A 25,447-nucleotide genomic window follows, 5' to 3' on the forward strand; every position below is an offset into this window, starting at 1 on the left:
CTTTGAACTGTCTTTACAGACATTTTTCTTTTTAATAATTTAGGCTTTAAGATATTACTTTACATGCTCTTTTCCCTTTTTTTAATCTCTGTGGTTTCGCTTGCTGCAAAATAAGTAAGGATAAATAAGAGGGATAAAATGGAATTAAAATATAAGAGACTTTGAAAAGTTGCCCGCAGAAGTTTGGAAAGAAATGGCAATCACCTTCACTGGGAAAAAGAGGCAGCACAACATTTCAGCTTATTTCTCTTGCATTTTAATGAGTTAAAAATAAAATGATAAAATGATGAAACACTTTGTGGAGAAAGTCAGCCTAGACCAGATCTTCCCTGTACATATAAACATGACATGACATGTAAACATGACATGGTGATACCTTCAGTTCTCCCAACTCAAAAGGTAGACTTCATGAAGAAGAAGATAGGAATGTGGTTGAAACCATTCATGTAGATAAAGTTAACAGGCTTTATTGTAACAAAGGCCATGTATTCAACCAGGAATGGGGGCTATAGGCAGAAATAAGTACAACTCACCTGAAAACCTTAATGACCGAAAACACTATTTAAATAAACCAGTAGACAGGCTCTTGCCTGTATATAGCTCATCACTAAGAGCTGTGAGCTGAAGCTTCCTATCTGAGTCAGGGAAGACGACAATATTCACTGCACTGAACAAATGACTTGTGAGACTGGACTGCAAGCCCAAATGCAATGCTTAGCAACCATACAGACGGTTCAGGCTAACTTCCCCTTGCGAGGTCACTGCAAGGATGTAAGGATAAAACAAGGCTTCTTTGGGGAAAGGTACAACACAAATGTGACAAATAAAACCCAAAGACATAAATGAAAAAAAAAAATCAAAGGAAGGCAGCACTTTTTTTTTTCTTTTTCCGGTGAAAAATTCATTAGTATTAAGGTACGCTGCAACAACATATCATTAAATCACACCGGTTACAACTGACTATGATGACTCCTCAACATTCTGATCTTTTAAAAAAATTATATCAATTTTCCTTCTTCTTTTTATATCCAGAAGAGGTAATAATTTATAAAGTCAAGGACTTTGTTCAGGACTTTTTGTACAGCAGGAAGCAAGACATTTATTAAAATAGGCTTCAGATCTGCCTCCTCCCTATCCTGAAGAATTCAAGCAGGTAACATTAAAATAGATTGTAACAAGCAAATGAAAGATGGGGAAAGCATATTCCCCACCCACAAAACATGCCTGGCTTAGGGATAACAATGCTTGTGTTGGGCGCAAAGTGATTCTACCCAAAGGGAATCCCTGTTATGCCATTAGGCACAGGTATCTGCTCTTCTGAAACCAGAGTTAAGAACCAGAGTGTGAGAAATTACACTTTGGTGACGTGGTACCAGAGGTGGGTTTCAGCAGGTTCTGATCAGTTCTGGAGAACCGGTAGTGGAAATTTTGAGTAGTTTGGAGAACCATTAGTAAAAACTGAACTGGCTCCACCTCCATCTATTCTCTGCCTCCCAAGTCCCAGCTGATCTGGAGGAAATGGGATTTTGCAGCATCTTTCCCCTGGAGTGGGGTGGGAATGGAGACTTTACAGTATCCTTCCCCTGTCACGCCCACCAAGCCATGCCATACCCACCAGCCACACCCAGAGAACCGGTAGTAAATTTTTTTGAAACCCACCGTCTCACATACTGTAACCATTGAAAAGAGCCACACCTTTGAAATTAATCTTTCTTTTTTTTTTAGCAATTTCTTAGGGGATGGCATTTCCCCCCAACTTGAAGGTTGAGAGAATCAATTATTCCTGTATATATGGAATAGGAGGTGGGGGAATGGCTCAGGGGTTAAGATGCTGGGCTTGTTGGTTGGAAAGCCAAGAGTCCAGGTTTGAGACCCGCGTGTCATGTCATCACAGGGTAAACTCCTGTCTTTGCCCTAACTCCTGCCTAACTCCTGCCAACCTAGCAGTTTGAAATCATGCAAATGCAAGTAGATAAATAGTACCGCTTTGTTGGGGAAGGCAACAGCGCTCTGTGACTTCATGCTGGCCACATGACTGTGGAAACATCTTTGGACAGCGCTAGCTCAACAGTCCTTGAAATGGACTTTGCACCTCCCCCTACAGTCGGCAATGGCTAGTGGAATAAAATCCGCAGGGATTCCTTTTTTATATGGAATAAGGCAATAAAAGCGGAGCATGGTTGGCACAAAAACTCTGGTTAACCCTTTTTTAATCCGTGTCAAAATTCTTTGAAATTACTTTGCATCTATTTCCACACTCAGGAATATATTCTTTGGGTCACTGCCCCTATATAGGATCACAGTCTCAAAGGCTCATAAGCTTCTTTTCTGCTTTTTAAAAAACTTATAAAAAAGGTATAAAATACAGATACTTCACTTTTCTTGTTCACCTGCCAAGGAGTTCAAAATCTAAGAAAAAAAATATGTTCCTTTACAACTCTTGTATTTCTGGATGAAAAAGAACTATTTTTCTTAAATAAATGAAAAAAATCTAGATCCCCACTTGCTCCTTACGCTTAAGAAATGGGTTTGTGTGCATAAGCATGTGAAAGAATGCCGAGACAAATATAATTTTTCATATATATAAGTCTGCAGTTATTGAAAGATACACACATACACACACACACACACACACTCAGACTTGGGGGTGGGGGGGAAATCAAAAGCTGCTTCTTTCCCAGAAAGTTGTGGATATGATTAATGGTGGCCATTACGATCATAACATTTCAATCTTGTGAAGGCCAAGAAGCAGGGACATAAAAGAAACAAGACGACACTTGCATTGCAAGTAAAATGGACACATCATGTTATCTTGAAAATTATCACCAGTGTTTTCTTTAGGGGGAAAAAAATGGAGATCCCTCTGCAAACTCTCAAGATTGATGATCATTTTTACAAGAAAGTGCAGTGACTTTCTAGTAGCATCGTCTGAAAGATTGTCCTGTATTTTGAAAAGGGTTCATAAATTATCTCGTTGGAACACCAAGCAATGGCAAAATGTAGATTAGTAATAACGCATTGCAGCTGTTTCATAATTTACTTTCATTCTTGCCTAATGTTGGTAATGGGCAATCACAATCAGACATCTTCACTCCATATCTATTAAAATATAGTTATGTTACGCATATCATCCCTCTCTATTCATATCACCTGAACAAGCCATAACTGCAAATCACATTAAAGTTAGCTTCTTTGGACAGGCATAGTTCCACTAAATTTTGATTTATCGCATGATGATAATAATTAACTGACACTAGCCATTTTCCAATCTCCTGTTTGTAATCACATTGGCGGAAGAAAAGGGGGAGGGGGTATGTGCTCTTTATACATGAACAGGAAACTTAGCAATAGCATTAGCACTTAAGACTTACGTAGCACTTCGTAGTGCTTTACGGCACTCCCTGCGCCATTCACAGAGTTAATCTATTGCCCCCAACAATCTGGCTCCTCATTTTACTGACCTCAGAAGGATGGAAGCAGTGGTGGGATTCAGCCAGTTCGCACCACTTCGGGAGAACCGGTTGTTAACTTTCTGAGCAGTTTGCTGAACTGGTTGTTGGAAGAAATCATTAGGGCAGAGAACTGGTTGTTAAATTATTTGAATCCCACCACTGGATGGGAAGGCTGAGTTAACCTTGAGCTGGTCAGGACTGAACTCCTTGCAGTAGACAGAATTAGTTTGCAATACTGCATTCTAACTACTGCGCCACGAGGCCTCTGGTTAACATCAGACTATGATTTAGTATTAGATTTAAATGCAGCTTTTTTAAAAAAACAACCTTTGTTAAAGAGGGATTCCATTATCCAATCTGACAAAACGTATAGAGATATTGCCATTGTTTTAAACTTCATTTAGTGTTTTCAAGAGCAAAGTCAAAGCAAAACAATATAATTCTTGAAGGATTTTGAGTGATGTTTTAACACTCAAAAAGTGCGAGAACTGTATTTACATAAATTATTCTCTATTTAAAAAAGAATCTTTTTCCACACATGGAACAAATAGATGATGATGATGATGACAATGACGATGATAATGACAATAGTAATAAACTTGTGCTGGTTTTCTTTTGCTTTGTATTTTTCACACTGCAGTTTTTCCTTTGCATTGATTTATTTGCTGTGTATAAATAACTATATATATTTATATATATTTAATTCTGCAGTGCTAAAAGCTTTTATGTTAATTACACAAAGAGATTTGCCATATTCAAAATATACACATTACATAGAATATCTTTACAGCTTGTTCTCCTTGTTCTTTTTTTTTGTTTTTTTGGTAGCCCAGGGAGGTGTATTACTTGCTACATGCTCCAGTTTGCAACTGTAGTTTTCGTCTGTGTGTCCGTATGTGTTGGTGTTATGTCTATATGGGTTATGTTTGCACTTAAAATACAATAGCACTATAACTCTAAAACAAAGTGAAAAATGATAATTAAATGTTCATATAGAGTAAAAAATATAGTGTTTTCAACTCCAGCTCTGATGTGGCATGAAAGTTGAACCTGTAATTTTTTCCCCAGCCCCTTTCTTTGTGTTAAAAAAGGAAAATAGATCAGGTAAGATTCACCCACCCCAAATTAAAAAAAAAACACCCACCCCAATGCTTTATAAGATCGTTATCTGAATATATGATATTTCGTAAAGTGGAGGAATGAACATTGTGGAGTCTTACAGAAGAATTCAACAAATGGGTACTTTAGGAACTGCTGATGTTTCCGATTTGACTGAATGATTGATGCTGTTGGCTTTATTTTAATCTCTGTCTTGACTTTTTATGATGATAATTTTGCCCTTCTTGAAGCCCGGCCATCCTTTAACCTGGGCAGTTCTGGAAAATTGATAGTGAGCGGCCACTCCTGGTTAGACAACACTCTTAGGACTAGTGTTCAATGAGGTATCAGAGGAGGAGAGGGCCTCCTTTCTGGCTTGAAATCTCTCCATGACTTAGAACCCCTTGATGTAGCAATAGGCCTCCAGGGTAGCAAATAAAATGTACAATAGCCACAGGCTCACAAAAAGCAAAGTTGTGGCAAGTCTGCACCCTTTGGGGCCTCCTAGTTCTCCTCCAAAATGAGGCCGTCTTCGGTACAATAGCACGCTGATACAGACAAAAGCAAAAATGGTGAACAGTGTCACAGAGAAGGCAAGAGTGCCAGCTGACACGTGGAACTCCTCTCCTTGAGAAGCCCAGTAGATGGCAGCTACTGACCATGCCAGTCCAATGCCCAAGAAGACGTTGACTGCGTTGCTGCCTGTGACGTTGCCAATGGAAGCATCTGCATGAATGTCTTGAACAGCGGCTGCTTTGCTAGCAAAAGTATCTGGAAGGGAAAAGGAACCAATGCATAAGTTCAAGTTCAAGCAGTCTTCCCAATATAAAGAAGACAAACATGGTCCTGTCGTGAAGAAGATGGGGATACTTTTTAGGGCAGAAAAAGGAAGGACAAACAGCATTAAGATGTTTGCTCAGATGACAGCTCACATGAGAGAGATGTGCTGAAGAGTACTTAATCCAATCAATCCCACCAGTGATATTTCATTAAGAGAACAAGGTCTTAATCTTTCCCAATCTGGTTTTTTTGTGTGTTTACATTTATATCCCGCCTTTCTCCGAAGACTCAGGGCGGCTTACATTGTGTAAGGCAATAGTCTCATTCTATTTGTATATTTATATACAAAGTCAACTTATTGCCCCCCCAACAATCTGGGTCCTCATTTTACCTACCTTATAAAGGATGGAAGGCTGAGTCAACCTCGGGCCTGGTGGGACTAGAACCTGCAGTAATTGCAGGCAGCTGTGTTTAATAACAGGCTTCTTACAGCCTGAGCCACACCGCGGCCCTTGGTTGGTGGGATATGTACGTTGGCCGCATCTCTGAGCATTCTAAAGGAAGGCTGCACTCCTGCACTCACACCTGCTTGTCCCTATTCAGCTGGGGATCTTATTCTGTGCCATTCATGGAAAGATAACCATAAAAGTCCCTCTTAGACCTCCAATGTGAAATTTGGAGAGATTAGTAAGTGGAATTAGCAATAACTAATTATTAAACGTCAGGGCCTCTGGTGTTTCTTTATTTGTTCATTTGTTAAGATCAGGGTTTCTCAACTTTGCATCTCGAAGACGTGTGCCCTTCAGCTGCCAGAGATCCCCAGCCAACCATGCATCTACACATCTTCAAGTTGCCACGGTTGAGAAACACTGGTTTAGATGAATGCCTGAAGAGGCTCCAGTCATGATAACCTCCTCCTTTTATGTGTTGTACTCCAAAGGAGAATCATACATGCAAATGTTTCCTTCTCACACTTCCATTTACACCCAGAGAGACTTGATAGGTAAACTGAAGATGGACAGTAGAAATGTTTGCGGAGGGATGAGTATGTCCAGTGGTGGGATTCAGCCAGTTCGCACCACTTCGGGAGAAACGGTTGTTAATTTTCTGAGCAGTTTGGCAAACTGGTTGTTGGAAGAAATCATTAAGGCAGAGAACCGGTTGTTAAATTACTTGAATCCCACCACTGAATATGTGGCTTCCAACTTTCTCTGGTACAGATATTGGTAAAAGAGAATACATCAACTAAAACAACTAGACACAAAAACAGTTTTTTCCTGAACGCCATTACTCTGCTAAACAAATATTTCCCTCAACACTGTAAAACTATTTACTAAATCTGCACTACTATTAATCTTCTCATCATTCCCATCAACCATCTCCTTCCACTTATGACTGTAACTTTGTTGCTTGTATCCTTATGATTTATACTGATATTGATTGTTTCCTGATTGCTTATTTGTAGCCTATGAGTATCATTAAGTGTTGTATCATTAAGTGTTAAATTTGTACCCTATGACTATTATTAAGTGTTTGATGAAGGTATCTTTTCTTTTATGTACACTGAGAACATATGCAACAAGACAAATTCCTTGTGTGTCTAATCACACTTGGCCAATCAATTCTATTCTAATAATTCTAATTCTAATTCTAAATTAACAATTGTCTATGTTACATCTATGTTTTTCCCCTCTTTTTGGCACTTCTTTTTGCTGGTTTGCTTACTTTTTATTCACAGTTTGAAATTTAATCAAACCATATTTTTTAAAGAAGCAGATGTTTCTGCAGGAGTGGGTGGTGTCAAAATCAGCAACATAGCAAGTGAGACCACAGATGATGGTGAGGAACAGCATTTGGCAGCATGTGCAACCCTATTTATATTCAGTGGAGCAAAGGACAAAAGTACTACATTGATTCTGGATTGTGTCCCATGGCTTTTGGCTGCCTTGACTATTGAAATTATACGTAGCATGTAGTCTTAGTAGCAACAGGGCTTGTTAAATAATAGCTGTGTTTATATGCTACCATTTAGCATAAAATATCTTAAAGTGTTTTTTTAGCATAAGAATGAAAACAGTTAGAAACCTGTTTCATGGAAGTGACTTATTTGTAACCTAATTTGGTAGTGATATGCACAATCAAGGCTGTTAATTTCGTGCAGGAAATACTGAAGGAAAAGGAAAATACTGAAATGTTCCCTACTCCACAAACAAGTCCTACTTGAAATAGTTTAAAGAATCATTTCTAACAGTTTCTTTGTTAAGAAGTTCAGCTGAAATATTTGTAACAGACTTCTTGAGATAAAGTATGAGGCACTTTATCATTTGGTGACATTTTTATTTATTTATACATACATATGTTTGGAAGGCACAATACATCATAAATTCCAAAAAGGCTGATGGGTGATGCAAAGTATTTCTTCATTATTTTTCCTACTTGATAGCCCTCCCAGGAGTTAAGTAAGACAAACATAATTTCTTCTTCTTGCTTTTCCTTATAAAAATTCTGAAACTGGCTTTCAGGTGCCCCTGCTTTGTCTAAGCCTGGATTATTTTTTTAACATCATTTTTGGAGAACATTTCTAGGAAGCTGCACATAACCCCATAATAGCTTGCAACCATTGTTAGTGATGGAATAGTTAAGAAGCAGGGGTGAAATGCTCCCGGTTCAGACTGGATTGTCCAATATCCGGTAGCGATGGCAGCGGGTGGCTTGGAGAACCAGTAGCAAAAATCCCTGCCCACCCCCCATGCCCAGCTGAGCCGCACGATCATCAGAGGGTTTTTTTCTTTTAAAAGCATTTTTTCTTTGGCTGAAAAAATGCTTTTAAAAGTAAAAAAAAGCCTCTGATGATCATGTGGCTCAGCTGGGATCGGCAGAACCTTTTAAAAGTATTTTTTCTACAACCTCTTTGGCTGAAGAGGTTGTTAAAAATGTTTTTAAAAGGCTCTGGTGATCCCAGCTGAGTTGCCTGATTGTCAGAGGCTTTTAAAAGCATTTTTTTACAACCTCTTTGGCTGAAGAGGTTGTAGAAAAAATGTTTTTAAAAGGCTCTCAAATCCCAGCTGAGTTTTTAAAAGGCTCTCTAAAATCCCAGCTGAGTTGTCTGATCGTCAGAGGCTTTTTTTTTCTTCTAAAGGCAAAAAAAATGCTTTTAAAAGTAAAAAAAAAGCCTCTCATGATCGTGTGGCTCAGCTGGGATCGCCAGAGCCTTTTAAAATCATTTTTTTACAACCTCTTCGGCTGAAGAGGTTGTAGAAAAAAATGCTTTTAAAAGCTAAAAAAAAAAGTTGGCCACGCCCACCCAGTCACATTACCCCCACCCCGCACCAAGCCACCCCCACAGAACCGGTAGTAACAAATCTTACATTTCACCCCTGTTAAGAAGCCACTGTGGTGCTACCCTCCTATTTCAAAGAGTCCCAGTCTCACCTGGGACTGAAGTGCCAAAAGCCACAAAGACCACGGCAGTCACCGAATCCTTGAGGCCAATTGTGCAGCCGAAGTGGGAGGCCAGATCGCCAATGATGGCAGTGAGCATGCCAATGATCAGGATGGACACAATGAAGCAGGCCCAGCCATTGCCATACTCTGTTGGGGGCACGCAGGCAAAGAGCACTTTCCAGAAGACAGTCAGGAAATGCATGACGTAATCAAAGCAGGAGGGCAGGCGCTCCTCACCAGACTCATCCTCCTCCTCCTCGCCTGCTGTAGGAAAGACAAAATAGAGAGCTTCATATCAGTGGATGCTATGCAAAAACTCCAATGCTCCAAGTCCAGATAGAGTGAAGGGATAGCAAGTCTTACAATCACCTCTTTATTGGGTTCTTCTTGGAGGCACTGTGGCTTTATTCATGTCTCAGACTACCTCGCTTTCAAATATGCACAGGACCCAGATAATACAGTTTTCCAAACTTTCTCACGCTATGTACGTGCTCGAACAGGCTAGTATCAATTCCTGATCTGTCCCTTGAAAAGGTTCTCTATGGAGGAGGAAAAGTAGGGGAAATAAGAGTAGGAGAGAAGGTTAGATAGGGAGGAAGTAGGGAGGAGGGGGAGAAAGGATGGGGAAGTAGAGAAGGAACAGGAGAGGAGAGAAGAAAGTAGGTGGGATGAAAGAAGGGAGGAAGAGGAGTGAGAAGGAGAAGAAAGGATTGCTGTGAAAAGGAAAAGATGAAATGGAAGAAAGGCAACTGTTCTGTCCCTCTCCTCAGTCCGGGAGACACGAGCGATGGCTTAATTAGCCGGCAACTATCAACTCTGGCAGCAAACTAGCGAGCGTCTGCCAAGTGTCTCTGTTATCTCTCTTGATGCTGATGAGTCAGCCAGGAAACCAGGAACAAACAGGACTTCAGCTCTAATTCTCTCCCTCTAAGCAGTTGATTTGCTTGCCACATAGTGGTATAGCAGCCCTTGCTGCTTTTATATCCTGTGGGGTGTGGCTCCATGACTCAGCACTTCCTAGGCCTGCCCCACCTTGCTTCTGTTGTTCCCGCCTCTCCTGCCTACGGTTCAGCCAGGCCTGATTGCCATCAGCCGGGTCTGGAGGCGTGGCCTGGGGGGGGAAGAGTCAGGGGACGGAGGCCTCAATATCTCCTCCACCTGGCCTGCCTCTGGCTCCTGGAGCTGAGCCAGGGAAGCCGGTGCTCCAGAGGTAAGTCCTGATGGCCCTTCTCCTTCACTTTCCGAGTCACTTTCTGGCAGGGGCCCTGGCTCGGGGGGCGCTGAACAACAGCAACCCTGAATATATTTGAATATATTAGGATAAAAATTGAAACAGTTTAAAAAAAAAGAATGAAAGAGAATGAATACTAATAAAAATGGAGAAATTAGAACTTGAGGGCGAAAGAAGATTTCGTGAAATGAGTGAAATGAGCAAGCAAATATTAGGATATGAATAAAAATTATGAAAAAAGAATATTCTGGCAAAAATTGTAACTAAGTAAAATATATTTGAATATATTTGAATATATATTGAATATATTCAAATATATTTGAATATATTGAATATATATTGAAGATATGATATAGCCAATACTCTGTTTATACACCATGTATGTGTGTAGGGGGGGAAATTAAAAAATCAATAAAAACTTGTTTTTGTTTTTTTTAAAGGTTCTCTATGAAAACAGCCATTTAGATAAAAGTCTGTAGAGATTCTCAGTCATCCAGGTCACGGTTGTCCCAAAGGTGGTTTTTCAGGAGGTGACTGAACTTTCTTTTTCATTTCACTTCTCATCCAAGAAGATTCTTCAGCTCTGACTGAATGGTGGGGAATGGAAGGTTTTGTATTCCTTGCTTCCATTCCCCACCATGTTTTCTAAAAGACAAAACAAGGAAGTCCAGTTGCCTCCTGAAAAGGCACCTTTGGGACAACCATTTAGATCAGTGGTCCCCACTGGTGGTCCGTGAGAAATTATTTGTATTTTTTATATTGCACTAAATACTATTTATCTTTTTTTAAAAATCATATTAGTGGTCCTTGGGATTTAAAATTATGAATTTAGTGGTCCCTGAGGTCCGAAAGGTTGGTGACCCCTGATGTAGATAGTTAATTACCGTATTTTTCGGAGTATAAAACGCACCTTCCCCCCCCAAAAAAGAGGGTAAAAAATCTGGGTGTGTCTTATACTCGGAATGTAGCCCCGCCCAGCTTCTCAAACAGAGGTTTCAGAGGCTGAAAAAAAGCATCAGAAACAGAGCTTCAGAAAAGAAGTCCCCAAGCATAGCTTCAGAGGCTTTTTTTCTTGAAGCTGTTTCGGAGGCTTTCAGAGGCAGAAAAAAGTTTTTTCTGAAACGGAGTTTCAGAGGCAGGAAAAAAGAAGCCAAAAAAAGGATAACAACCAGAGTTCATAACCAAGGAACCTGTTGCTAAAATTCACCTGTGGGAACAGCTGTCTGGGGGTATTCCGGGAGGCCAATCTCCCTGCCAATCAGCTTTTTTCTTATTTTGCTCCCCAAAAACTAAGGCGTGTCTTATACTCCGGTGCATCTTATACTCCGAAAAATACAATATGTTTCGCAGAAGAATAACTTTCTTGCCTGCCCCATATGGTCCACAGCCATTTCTGTATTTAGAATCATCATCTGATCAAAAACGGAACATCCCTGGCTAAGAGATAAATAAGGCTACCTGTTGGAGCTGCTGCTTCTTTCCTGATCTTCAGGTTATTGGGTAGGGCTCCCAAGAAGCTTCAGCATGTGTTCCAATAAGTTACTGAGGAATGTCCAGCAGTTATACACAACTAGCTGCCCTCTAGAGATATGGAGGATGCAGTAGGGCTGGACTTGTCATCTTAATATACATGGAGGCTACCAAATTAGGAAATATCCATCTAGTGCTATTTGTCTTGATTTTGTCTTCTCATTTCCAATCTTCCTATGAAGATTGCTTACTGGCTGTTTTCTCTGAGTCTCTACTTTTGGATCCTGTCACCTATCTTCTTCCTGAAACTGCTCTGATTTCTGGATCACACAGCTCCATCTTCTCCTGCAGACATGAAGTTTTTAGAGGCTCTTTGATGGTAACCGATTTTCTTGCCTACAGCATTCTATGTCAAGGGTCTCCAACCTTGGCAACTTTAAGACTTGTGGACTTCAATTCCCATAATTCCTCAGCCAGCGAAGCTTAAAGTTGCATAACTCTTAAAGTTGCCAAGGTTGGAGACCCCTGTTCTATGTTGTTCTTCTTACCTCCCAAAAGGTACACGAGGAACTTATCATTCCCACCCTCTGGAACGAACTCCCCCCAGGACTTCGTCAACTTCCGGACCTCGGAACCTTCCGCCGCGAGCTTAAAACACATCTATTTATCTGCGCAGGACTGGACTAGATTTTAAATTTATATTGGTTTTAATGGGTTTTAATTATGTATATTGTTATTTTTAATTTATCTGGCTATGTGAAATAAGTTTTTTAATTGATGTTTTACTTTGTATTTATATGCACTTTTTATCTGCCTGTGAACCACCCTGAGTCCCTAGGGAGATAGGGCGGTATACAAATATGAAAAAATAAAATAAATAAATAAATAAATAATAATCATTGCATACCTCTGTTTCCTGAAAGGCTACCTATTTAATTATAGACAATCTCTATATATTTCATATATAATCAGACCTAGAAGCCACCTTTCTACCTTTGTGTCTTCAGGCTTCAGGCCTGCCACAAGCCTACCGTGGGAAGTTGGGAGGGGGGATAGTATAGAGTGAAGAAGATAATATAAAATAAAATTCTTTATAGAAAGTCAAGGCCAAGGTGCCCTGCAGCTGTGCTGAGAAGAAGAGGAGGATATCTTCTGTTCCAGACTGTATATGATTGGATGTGTGGTGGACATGTGGGTGATGGGCACGGTCTTGAACTTTCTTTTGGGTGTGGAAAACCCGGAAGCTCTCAGATTCGGGGTTTTCCCAGATGTGCCAATATCACATCTCTAATAAACGTTAGCTTTGAGGACTTTCAAGCCTGGGAGTTTGATTTCGTTGGGGGCATTACTTGGAACCCTGACAATAGTGGTGCAGCATAAAGAGATCAGTATACTGAGGAAAAGTTAAAAAAAAAAAATCAATCTCCTCAAAGCTGACCATGGAAAAGAAAGTTTTTCTAGTCAGAAACTTTCACAAGTGATACAAAAAAAAAAAAAGGCAGTGTTAAAACTGTACTTTCATTCCTTCTGATTTTATTAGTTTCAGGAGAGTTAGCAAGGATAAACAGTTCGAGACTGCACTGGGGGTCCTTATCCCTTGTAATGATAATATAAACCTTGAAAGTAGGTAACAGCAAAGGAAGCAACACTTAATGTCCTTAACTTTGTTCTTACATGAGCACCTAGAGGATGACCACATTTATTACCATAGCAACAATGAAAAGCATTGTGAAAAGATTGAAGATAGGCAATCTTCTTCATCTTTTCTCAGAAGACGCAAGCATTTGAACTAAAGTTATTCAAAGAAATTATTTCTCACACAGTAAAGTAGATGAACTTCAGTATTTGGCACCAGAAGGGCTCATATTTTTCAGTGCCCAAGGTTACAAGATTGATTTCTCTTGCACAGTACAGTAAAATTCAGGACAGGATCAGCTCTGGGGCCTTAAAAATTTTAACTGAAGCGTGATACAAAAGATATATGCTTGGGATTAAAGGAGTCTTGAGTCCAACAATCTGCTCGAAATCTCAAAACAATATTTTCCCCACAAACATTTCTCTTAGTAAAAGTCTCCCTCCAATTTTATTTCAGTAATAGTTGGCTACTACAATTGTTTACTATTGTTAAACAATCAGGAAGCAATCCATGACAATCTATTGCTGAAGACTAAGAAATGTACTAGGTAATACCAATCTACCTTTATTCCAGTGCTTCTCAATTATTTTCTGTCATGCCCCCCTAGGAAGAAGAAAACATTTTTCGCGCCCCCCGCGAATTGGGGGCACATCCATCGGGCAACAAAGTAAGTGTGGACGGACGTCCCACACTAAAGATGGCTCCGACAGGCTCGTGTCACAAGGGTTTTGGACAGCCAATCAGATGCTCCCATTGTTCTCTGATTGGATACAGAGACATAAACACGGGGCTCAGCTTGTTATGACAGTGTTTGCCGAGGTCAAACGCGCCCCCCTTTATGGAGCCTCGCGCCCCCCCTGGGGGGGCGCGCCCCACTATTTGAGAAGCACTGCTTTATTCCAACATGTTTTGTGCATGTAATGCTATGCGGGTGTGTGTGTCTGTAAGCAAGGGTGAAATCCAGCAGGTTCTGACAGGTGCTGGAGAACCGGTAGTGGAAATTTTGGGCAGTACAGAGAACTGGCAAATACCACCTCTGGCTGGCCCCAGAGTTGGGTGGGAATGGAGATTTTGCAATATCCTTTCCCCAGGAATGGGGATTTTGCAGTATCCTTCTCCTGGAGTGGGGTGGGAATGGAGATTTTGCAGTATCCTTCCCCTGCCACTCCCACCAAGCCACTCCCACAGAACCGGTAGTAAAAAAAATTGGATTTCACCACTAGATATAAGGAAAAAGAATATAATAATACTTGGGTAAATATGTTACTACCAATTTGAATGTCATCGCTGGAATTTCTATACCCCCCTTATTTATTTATTTATTTATTTAAATTTTTATACCGCCCTTCTCCCGAAGGACTCAGGGCGGTGTACAGCCAAGGTTAAAACAGTTAAATATACAAAATTAAAATATCAATTAAAATACATATTCAATAATGGCCAAATTAAAACCGTCAAATTGACCCAGCCTAAAATACCCCATATAAAATTACTAAAAATTAAAAATTTGAAAAAAATTTAAAAATCAAGCCAGTCCCGCTTGGATAAATAAATAAGTTTTTAATTCCCGGCGAAAGTTCCGAAGGTCAGATAGTTGGCGCAAACCGGGGGGAAGTTCGTTCCAGAGGGTAGGTGCTCCAACAGAGAAGGCCCTTCCCCTGGGGGCTGCCAGCCGACATTGCTTGGCGGACGGCACCCTGAGAAGACCCTCTCTGTGAGAGCGTACGGGTCGGTGGGAGGCATAAGGTAACAGCAGGCGGTCCCGTAAGTACCCGGGCCCTAAGCCTTGAAGTCTTTCCTTTGGAGTGAGGCTGAAATTCAGGTGACAGCTGACATGGGCACAAAAATCAAAAGGGTTCTAGTTCCCCTGGCATTAAGGCTCTGCTGGTTAATGTTTTCTTATCAGCTGGGCTTGTTGTAACCTTGGACATTATGGTTCAGATTGTTTACACTGTTGTTTTTAACTCTGCACGTTAAACTCTGCATGCTGGCCAGAGTTACTGCTGTGAGATGGGCAGCCATTTCACTCAATCAAATAAGTAAACATCAGCAACATATTTCATCTAACAGCTTTGCATCTCGAAGGTGAATTTTATTTTATTTTTATTTATTTATTTGTCAATCCTATATAAGATAACGGGTAAAAGTATAAACATAATTTGGATACATGAAAAGAGTAAGTAAAAAGGAATATTAGGACAGGGACAGTAGGCACGCAGGTGCACTTATGCACGCCCCTTACAGACCTCTTAGGAATAGGGTGAGGTCAACAGGAGACAGTTTAAGCTTAAAGTTTTGGGGGTTTGGGGAAGAAACTACAGAGTCAGGTAGTGCATTCCAGGCATTGACCACTCTGTTACTGAAGTCATATTTTCTGCAATCAAGTTTGGAGCGGTTTACCTTGTGTTTGTATCTGTTATTTGCTTGTGTGTTGTTGTGGTTGAAGCTGAAGTAGTCATTGAAAGGAAGGACATTGTGATAGATAATTTTATGCACTATGCTTAGGTCAGACTGAAGTTGGCCTAGTTCTAAGTTGTCTAAGCCCAAAATTTGGAGTCTGACGGCATAAGGTATTTTACTGCGAGCAGAGGAGTGGAGGACTCTTCTTGTGAAATATCTCTGGACCTCTCAATTGCATTTATGTCCGATATGCAATGCGGGTTCCAGACAGATGAGCTGTATTCAAGAATTGGTCCAGCAAATGTTTTGTATGCTCTAGTTAGTATAGTACAAGAGGTTTCTTGCACTAAACACTTGGGTTGCACTGAGAAAAATGGATGAAAAATGAAATCTAATTTGTTTTGTCTCAAATAATGGTTTCTTTCAACTTCTCTTGGGATTAACCATGACTTGACCTGCATCCCTATATCACAGCTCTGTCCAGCATTTAACCAAATACCCACTCAAGCTTCATGACCTTTCCTATTTGGACAGAGTTCTTGGCTCTACAAAACTTTCTTTGGCTAGTTAGAAAGCAAGAAGCTTCTAGTCTCCAACTCCCTTCTTCCCCTTTTGTCTCTGAGGATACTTCTGTTTAATGCATGAATTCAAAGGGTTCTTTTAGAAAGAAAAGCAAGACAGTGGAGTAGTTGGTAACTTTAATCTTCTGATTTCTAATCACTCTGCTCTTTAAAACAAACAAACAAACAAACAAACAAACAAACAAACAAACAAACAAACCTGTAATGGTGCCCATGACACTGTCTCAAAATCTCAAAAACATCTGTTGGGCACAAAATGTAGGAACTCCTGCGTTTCAGCCTGTCTTTGCTAGTGCAGAGGTCTTCAACCATGGCAACTTTAAGACTTGTGGCCTTCAACTCCCAGAATTCCTCGCCAGCAAAGCTGGGAGCTGAAGTCCACAAGTTTTAAAGTTGCCAAGGTTGACGACCCCTGTGCTAGTGGCAAGGTTTTCCATCAACACAATAAGTAGCAGTAGATCAAATAGGAAATGTTTTCCACCTGAACTTCACTGTGTCTTGGCATATTTGGCACTGGCAGTTGGCTACTATGGATGAGGGCAAAATCCTGAGATTGAAGACTTGCACAAAGCAATCCTGAGAAGGCCTTGTTTAATAATACTGTGTTTCTCCGAAAACATGACCCACCCCAATAATAAGCCCAACCCTAATTTTTTGGGGGTGGACCTAATATTACCCCTACCCCGAAAATAAGGATGGGGGGGGGAACAGAATGGCCAGCATGAATGGCGGTGTGGGTGGGGGGCAACTGTCCAGTTGTAGTTGCAACCTGCTTTGCCCTTTTTTTTCTGGGCGCAGCACTTCTGCTTGTTGGGCCGCTTCCCCAAAGCCAGCAGCTCCCTGGCCAGCTGCTTGATTTTCTTCCTCTTTTTGGGAGGTTCGCGGGAGGCTTGCGTGGTGTCACCAGCATGGGTGAGGCAGGCAATCCAGACACCCTGTGCTGGTGCTAGTTCGGTGCAGCTCTGCACCCCCTGCCTTGCTTCGTCCTCCACCCCACCCCCCACCGCCTCGCTTCGTTCTTCTTTGCAGCCAGCAGCCTCTTACAGTAACGAGAATTGCAGGCACAATTGCTTCCCACAATCTTCCAGAATTGCCTGCGATTCTTGTTACTGTGGGAGGCTGCACATAGCTTCTGGGTGGGGGAGGCTCGGTCCCCTTACCCGGTTCCCCTCTGCTGTTTCTCTCTTTCTCTCTTTCTCTTTCTCTCTCTCTCTCTCTCTCACACACACACGGAAAGACATTTAATTGCTTGAACTGCCACACATTTTTTGCCCAGCTCGCTTCCCCCACCTCATACATGGGCGGGGGGGGGGGAAATTAAGACACCCTCCCCAAAAAGAAGCCCTAGCCATTTTTGGGTGTGTGTGTGTCAAAAGAAAATAAGACCCGCCCTTCTTTTTGGAGAAACATGGGTATGCACTATTACAGAAAGCACGTATCACAAAGCGATGATAAAATAAACTGGGAATAGGTAAAGGAGAGGTATGGGAACAACAAATTGGCAGTTTGATATAAAACAGGCCTTTGTGAAAACAGATCCTATTGATTCTGATGGTTTTGATTTGGGGGGAATGAGTGATTTGGGCTGCAGGCAGAGTATTCCCTAAGCCATGCTCAAATAGGGAAGGAAGAAAAGAGGAGTGAGAGAGACATACTAAAGGTTGAAATGCAAACTGCCCTAAGCAAGGAAGTCCCACAGTTGATAGTGAGAATACTTTCATAAACAGAATGGCTGGGAGTTTCCTTGCACTTTTCTCATTGTCTCTGGGAACCTCACATACAGCAGAAAATGTAGGCTTACTGGAAATGAACTCTTTCTCCAGGAAGAATGCTAGTATCCAGCTCAGATTCTATGAGTATTTGCGAACCACGGAGTTCACTTAAAACAGAAGCTCTTAGCATGCCTAACCACAGAAGTATATGGATTTAAAGCACTGTTTATCACTAAAGAGGCAGGTTCTGTGATATGTGTTGAAGTGAGTTACCAAAGTCTATCCAAAGGATTAAGCCTTCTAATTTAATTGAATGAATAAATCAACTAGTTAGATTTTACTACGTTAATTAAATAAAAACAGCTGGATTACTCACGATGAAACCCAACTGCTCAGTCAAGAATAATTTTAATAGCGTGGGGTTAATGTTGATTACTGGCAATGAGAATTAAAGGAATTAATTTTACCTATTCTGATTCTGGGAAATTACAGTAACAGAAATTATTTTTTTAAAAAAACAGTTCTTTTCTAATAATCAGTGAAAAACTTTTCTTTATTAAACTGTAAATTTTCTTTTTATTGTGATTTTACATTTCTTGGAAATTTCATCATTCAGTGATTTTTTTGACCACCATGCTGTTAAGTAATAGTTAAAAAACAAGTTATTAACCAAAAATTCTTTATTATCAGACTTAATATATACTCATTTACTATCCAGTGCATGGACCCCCACCCGCAAAAAAAGTCAAACCAAAGTCAAGCATGTTAAGCATTTAAAAGTCAAACCAAAGTCAAGCATTTCACCTGTTCAGGAGCAAAAGCTTCATAAAAACTCCCAAAGTAAGAATTCATGTTAGAATTCCCCTCTGTCTCTGGGTGATTGTTTCCTTATCTGAGTAGAAGGCATTCAACTCTGTCTCACCTGCACTGACAGTGATGGCTTCTATGAACTGGTCTCTCCATGAATGAGTTCCTACAACCAATGCCAAGTTTGTCTTCTTGATGAGCTTGTCCACTGTACTCTGTCAATTAGAAGAACACAAAGAATATTGGTTTTACTAAAGGCCTTCCTTTGGGGCATCTCTCGGTCAACGTGGAGGTTGACTGAAGCTGTTAGGTAGCTTTTCCATGCAGGTGTCTTACAAGAGTTTTATGATCACATGACCCAGAATTTCCATTCCTTATAGGTTTCCTTGTAATTGTAGTCTTAACTTTTTGAGAAAGCATTAATGGCAAGAAGCTAACTTAAGCCACAGAGAGTGTCTGTGGGAGGGGGCGTGGACAACGTTGTGGCGATATGGTGGACTTCAGGGCTCCAAAGAAGCGCCGATATCGCAGCGGGGGGGGGGGGTGTTGTCCCAAGGGAACATAGCAGTCTTGTAGGGACTGTGAAGAATGAAGGCACAGGTTGGTGTGAACAGGGAAGTCGCAAGTTCCCTGAAGCGCCGGAAAATAGCCTCTGACCCAGCAGCTGGGAAGGCAGCCATTGGGATCTGTCACAAGCCGGGGCGGCCACACAAAAGAAAGCGAAGAAGAAAGCAAGGGGAATCATCTGGGTGGCTTTGATCCAACAAAAGCTTGTTTTCAAATACTAACTCTAGTGTCTAAAAGATTTTCCAAGTTTATTTTACTCAAACTGTGAACATGTAAGTTCTTGTATACATTAATAATATGGACATCTTTTAAACACTTGTTCATATTTCTTGAATTTTGGATTTTTTCTGCCTAAAAGCAGCAATTCTGTACTTGGTTAGACAGGCTTCAGGATTGGCTTATATCAGTTACTTTTTTTAAATGTGCAGTCTTCTGAAGTTTGAATAACTCAGAACTTCTACATAACTATGTCATAATTAATTTGGGTTACATGATTCTGATTCTACTCTATGGCTTAATAACTTTTGAAATGGCAAAGAGGAGAGGGGAGGGAGCAGAATAAGGCTATCTCCCCACTTCTGGGAACAGCAGCGAAGAAGCAGATGCCATTAATGAAAACCATGCAGATGTCTTCCAAGGGTTTTATGATCACATGACCCAGAATTTCCATTCCTTATAGGTTTCCTTGTAATTGTAGTCTTAACTCTTTGAGAAAGCATTAACGGCAAGAAGCTAACTTAAGCCACAGATATAAAAGAATAAATAAAAGAAACAAAAGGTATATAAACATCAAACCGTAAGCAGGTCAAGAAGTCATTTTATGACAAGGTTGTTTGCCAAAAGTCATAGTTTGCATCATTAAGAAAAAGGGCACTGTCTGCTTCTTTATTCATATAATATTTTCTCCCTTCTTAGTAAATGCTGTTCTTCTTTCACAGCCCGCAATGTTTATCTGTCAATGGATAAATTATTTCCCATTCATACAGTAAATGCCTTTCATAATGGCATGAACTTAGCAAGCTAAAGTTCCTCTACAGTGTTCTATGAGTCTTAGCAGACTTGACCTGGATTGAGAGAGACGTGTCGCTAAAAACAATTTCCAGGGCAACCAACCTTCAGAGAGACAGAAACCTGTTTCAGCTAGATGTAAGGGCATGCCAGTTTGGCCTTGGAGTCATTTGACGGTAAGGATTAGCAACTGAAAACAGCAGAATAAAATTTAGCATATTTGCCTGTTAATTTCTCACATATATCAGTGCGATAATTCTTTTAGCTAGAAACAATCACACGTTTGGTTTAGTTGGTTCTTAGTTATGTATCTTGAATACATGAATCTTTTATTATTTATTTATTAGATTCTTTCTTATGTCCTGTCTCTATTTTTTTTAATAAATAATTCAAAGCAGCAACCTAACCTGCCTTCTGATGTAGGACTTTCCATTCCTCACTGTTCAGAAGGCAGTGGTGAAACTTCTGGACATACCCTTATTGTTAAAGTAGGACTGTATTCTACAAAACATCTCTTAATTATTTTCTTTCAGACTTGCTCTCTCTTTCCCTGACCTCATTTTATTTATTTTTCTCATTGTCTTCTCTTCCCTCCCAGGACTTAGCCTGGACTTTTGCCTTAGCTTAGCATTCCTTGCAACCCACTTCTTCTTCTGTTGCACCCTTCCTTTTTCCTTTCAGTCCTCTTTCTTTCCTCTGTTCAGCTCTGCTAACCAATTTTTCTGTTTACTTCCTTTCCTGCTTCCCCTCCCTCACTTCCTGCAACAACCCTGAGTACACAGCACTGACCTTGAACTCATAGGACTCTTCAATGATGACCTCCAGTTTTGGATGTTCACCAAGTATTGGCTTTCCCATTTCTGCAATACGCTTTGCTTCCTCTTCCTCTATGGTCAGTTTTCTTTCTGCCACCTCTGTGGAAGAAAACATTGATATACAGCGAGTCTTCAATATACTAGTAAGGGGAAAAGGCCAAAATCAATAGCAAAAGGACTGGATTTGGAAATTAATTGGTTTTGTTTCTTTTTCAAGGGCTAAATTTCAGTGGTGGGTTTCAAATTTTTTTACTACTGGTTCTATGGCTTGGTGGGCGTGACATAGCTTGATAGGCATGGCAGGGGAAGGATACTGTAAAATCCCCATTTCCTCCCGATCAGCTGGGACTCAGGAGGCAGAGAATAGGTGGGGGTGGGGTCAGTCAGAATTTTTATTACCGGTTCTCTGAACTACTCAAAATTTCCGCTACTGCTTCTCCAGAACTGGTCAGAACCTGCTGAAACCCACCTCTGGTACATTTGCATTCATCCTATAAATTGTTCACCAGAATTATCCAGCCTTTGTAGTCGTGATACATTTTCTATATTTTCATTCCCAGACAGACACAAGGTTTTATATGTAGTTTTATTGCAAAGAACTAGGAATTTAAAAGAGGAAGAAACTCCTCATCAAAAAGAACACAAGAATCTCGCCCTCTATATACTCGCCCTCTATGTTAACCCATAGATTTAAATCCTGGGTCTATTTCAGCTTTTCGTCTTTTAAAGTCAACATCTGCTTGTTTTCTGTCTGTAAAGATTTCTGCCATTTGTCCAATTGTTTACAAAACAGTTTCTTCTTGTATAAAAAAAAAATCAGTTTCTGAATCTTATAGGAAACTATGATATATTACCAAGCATGGCAGAAAATACAACTAATAATTTTTCTTCTCACATTTTTATGTTTTGCTTTTTAATATGATAAGATCTGAATGAAACAGACTAAGGGGAGGGTAAGTTCATTCTCTTTGCAGAAATATGGCTTACAGAAAATATTGGAACTGCTTTTCTTTTTTAACTGCTTGCAATATTATACTTAAGCGCTACCTATGGGCCAAATAACCCTCTGAAGTTTAATCATGCTTATATTTTTGCTGGATTGTAGCCTTGGTAATTTAAAGATGAATTTTCTATTTAGGTCATTGTGAGGGCTTATTATTTGAAATATGACTCATACATTTATTAAATATACATGCTTCCTTTTATGATTTCCTAGATTATGAAATCATTATGTTGTGTATCTCTCCCATTCATTGCTTCTCATTTTGCCATGAGCAGATCAGTGTCCAAAAAATGTCACAATTTGGATCTAGTATTTTAATGTTTCAAAAGAGAGAAAAAGCTACATGTGAAACGTATTTCTCAAAATATCAAGTTTTTATTTGTTCTTTTGGAACACCTATGTTGTACCAGAGTTTGCAGTGAGCGTTAATCCTATTAACTATCATTCATGAAGAAAATCATAGTTTTTAATTATGTTACGCTTCTATAGAAACAATTCAAGATTTCAGTAGATAATGTTTTTTACTTATTTGCTCATATTGCAGAGAAGAATAAACCTTCAGCTGGTATCTGTTAATCTCTTCTACTATGATGTAAACACATACATTTCAGCTTTTGTGTGTACCAGCATATATTTTATCCTATATTTTAATTTATTTCATAAATGTTTTTTCTTTCCTGAGACATTTGTCTTGTATAAAGAGGAAAGAAATGCATACATTTTTAGGAAAATAAACAGTTTTTATCAACATGGGATTGATGAGCAGGCTGGATAAAGTTTTATTTTTCAGTATTGGAAGGGAACCAAAGTGCCTCAGGGCATTTGTACTATGTACTTCACCTTATAAATGACTAAAAGATGGATCCTACTGCAGCTTGCCTATAGTGACAGGCAGTGGGCATAATAACATGAGATTTTATGAACATTACTAGCAAACTTGGAGGAAAAGTGACATTCATTTAACTTTGGCAGTCTTTTTTTTTAAAACAAGATTCATATGGTGTCAAAGGGTTTTTTCTAATGTAATTTTCTTGAAAGTTTTAAAAGCAAGAGAAAAAATTAATACAAACTAAAACAAAGTGAGAAGGAGAAAAGGAAGAAAAAAAAGAAAAGGGATAGAAGAAAAACAGAAAACATTAAAAAAGATATAAAGAAATGGCTTCTGACCTTCTTTACAGCAAATGCAATTGTAGATTTACCTCTTTTTCAAAAGTTACACCATGAGTCTCTTTTTTTCTATAATTTAACCTATCTAATAATTATAGATCATAAGTTCATTTTTTTCTGTTTTACACAAAAAAGGTCATAAAGGATTTTCAGTCAGCAATAAATGTAGATATATTTTCTCTTATCAAACAGGTCAATCTGGCCGTCTTATCAAGTTCTTCACCAACCATTCTTCAATGGAAAGTATGGCCAAAACTTTCCATCTTTGAAAAGATAAATAAGATAATTTCTGTGATAAATCACACAAAAGATAAAAATTATCCCGCTGCAGTTATCAAATATAAAAACAAAGTTCCATGATTCCCGCCCCAACCGGTTAACCATTTTAAAAAAATCGCAAGAGGAAAACTGCTTGTATATTAATATACATTTAGTTGTATATTAATATTTAAAACCTACTGAATCGGTGTATGCATTTGAACCCCGAATCTTCTTTATTGCTGTTTACATGTCCACCACGTAAAATGATTCTTCCTATTATTCACATTTTCACCATGGCTTTGAAGTACCTTTATACTTTCTGAATCATTTTCTGGTATTGTACACCAATGGTACATTATTTTATAAAAGTTCTCTTTAAGATTGTAGTAAACTTCAATCTTTTAAACGACACATTTTCCAAACTGTTCCATATATAAAATATTAGTCCACTTCATCATACATTCTTTCACTTGTTCTTCTCTTTCAAATTTCAGTGAAAGTTTACACATTTCAATGATTATATGTTCATCATTTGTACACAATTCCACCTCAAAGACAGTCTTAGACTGTCCACAATACTACAAATTCTTTTGTCTAATCTTTCCAATAATGGTAAATAAGAAAACAACTGACAGTTATGCCCTTTTGCCATCAGTTATTCTCTTGATTTTATTTTAAATTCCAATTGACAGAATTCTAGTATTTTCATGGTGTCCTAATCATTTATGTTTGCCTATTATTTCTTGTCTATAAAATGCTTCTTGTGCCGAGAGCCACAAAAGCATTTTAAGGCACAATTAGATTTGTATCTATTCCGTATTTGTAATAGGGCACACCTAACATAGTGATTTTAGAAATCTCCATTAACCTTAACTTTGTTGTACCACAAATACTCATGCCACTCAAATCTCAGGTCATGTTTTTCTAAATCTAAAGGTTTAGAAGACTCCCAAAGCAGGGGTGAAATCCGGCAGGTTCTGATGGGTTCTGGAGAAGCGGTAGCAGAAATTTTGAACAGTTTGGTGAACCCGTAGTGGAAATTTTAAGTAGTTTGGAGAACTGGCAAATACCATCACTGGCTGGCCCCAGAGTGGGGTGGTAATGGAGATTTTGCAATATCCTTCCCCTGGAGTGGGGTGGAAATGGAGATTTTGCAGTATCCCTCTCCTGTCACGCCCACCAAACCACACCATGCCCCCCAAGCCATGCCCACAGAACCGGTAGTAAAAAAAATTGGATTTCATCACTGTCCCAAAGGCGCTTTTTATCAAAAGGCAACTAGACTTTCTTTGTTTTTCCTTGAAGATGTTTCGCTTCTCATTCAAGAAGCTTCTTCAGTTCGACTGAATGGTGGAGAATGGAAGGATTTATATTCCTTGACCAAATGACTGCAAGGAATATAAATCCTTCCATTCTCCACCATTCAGTCAGAACTGAAGAAGCTTCTTGGATGAGAAGCAAAACAAAAAAAGTCCAGTTGCCTTTTGATAAAAGCACCTTTGAGACAGCCATGACCTGGAAGACTGAGAATCCCCATAGACACTTAGAAGACATAATCTTCTTTCCATTCTTTTCATCCAAACCAAACTGTAAATACAATTTGAAATCAGGTAAACCAAAGTCTTTCTTTTGCATCTTGTAACACCTTATATTTAACTTGTGGGATGTTCCCCTTTGCCGTATGAATTTAGATGTAACATTTTACCAGAGTTTACAACAGTTATCAAAACTGGTATCGTCTGAAACAAAAATATCATTCTCCAGAAAACATTCATGTTTATCACAGAAATTTTCTCCAGCAATGACAATTGTAATTTCTTACAACTTAATATATCCTTTTTAACCTCATTCCATGTCCTAATATAAACATTTTGAAATACATATACTTCATATTTGTCATGGAAATACCAAGATATTTTATCTTCTAAATCTTTTTCTATATTGATCTTGTTTCCATATTTTTGAAAACATCTTTGTCTTATCATTATTAATGTTAAAACATGCAAGTGTACAAT

The 25,447-nt window shown here is 39.4% G+C and overlaps 1 protein-coding gene across 1 annotated transcript in view; it reads right to left on the reverse strand.

The window, feature by feature from the left end:
- Positions 1 to 379: 379 nt before the first annotated feature.
- Positions 380 to 25,447, reverse strand: part of SLC8A3 (solute carrier family 8 member A3) — a 276,874-nt gene continuing 251,806 nt past the window's right edge. The window contains exons 8-11 of the mRNA XM_058161924.1: positions 20,976 to 21,100; positions 18,727 to 18,826; positions 8,763 to 9,038; positions 380 to 5,321 (exon numbers count right to left, since the gene is read on the reverse strand). Of these exons, the coding sequence (XP_058017907.1) occupies positions 4,945 to 5,321; positions 8,763 to 9,038; positions 18,727 to 18,826; positions 20,976 to 21,100 (878 nt within the window). The 3' untranslated portion in view covers positions 380 to 4,944. The remainder of the gene's footprint in view (positions 5,322 to 8,762; positions 9,039 to 18,726; positions 18,827 to 20,975; positions 21,101 to 25,447) is intronic.

This window comes from Ahaetulla prasina, chromosome 1, assembly GCF_028640845.1.
Source record: "Ahaetulla prasina isolate Xishuangbanna chromosome 1, ASM2864084v1, whole genome shotgun sequence".
NCBI classification, from domain to species: Eukaryota; Metazoa; Chordata; class Lepidosauria; order Squamata; family Colubridae; genus Ahaetulla; species Ahaetulla prasina.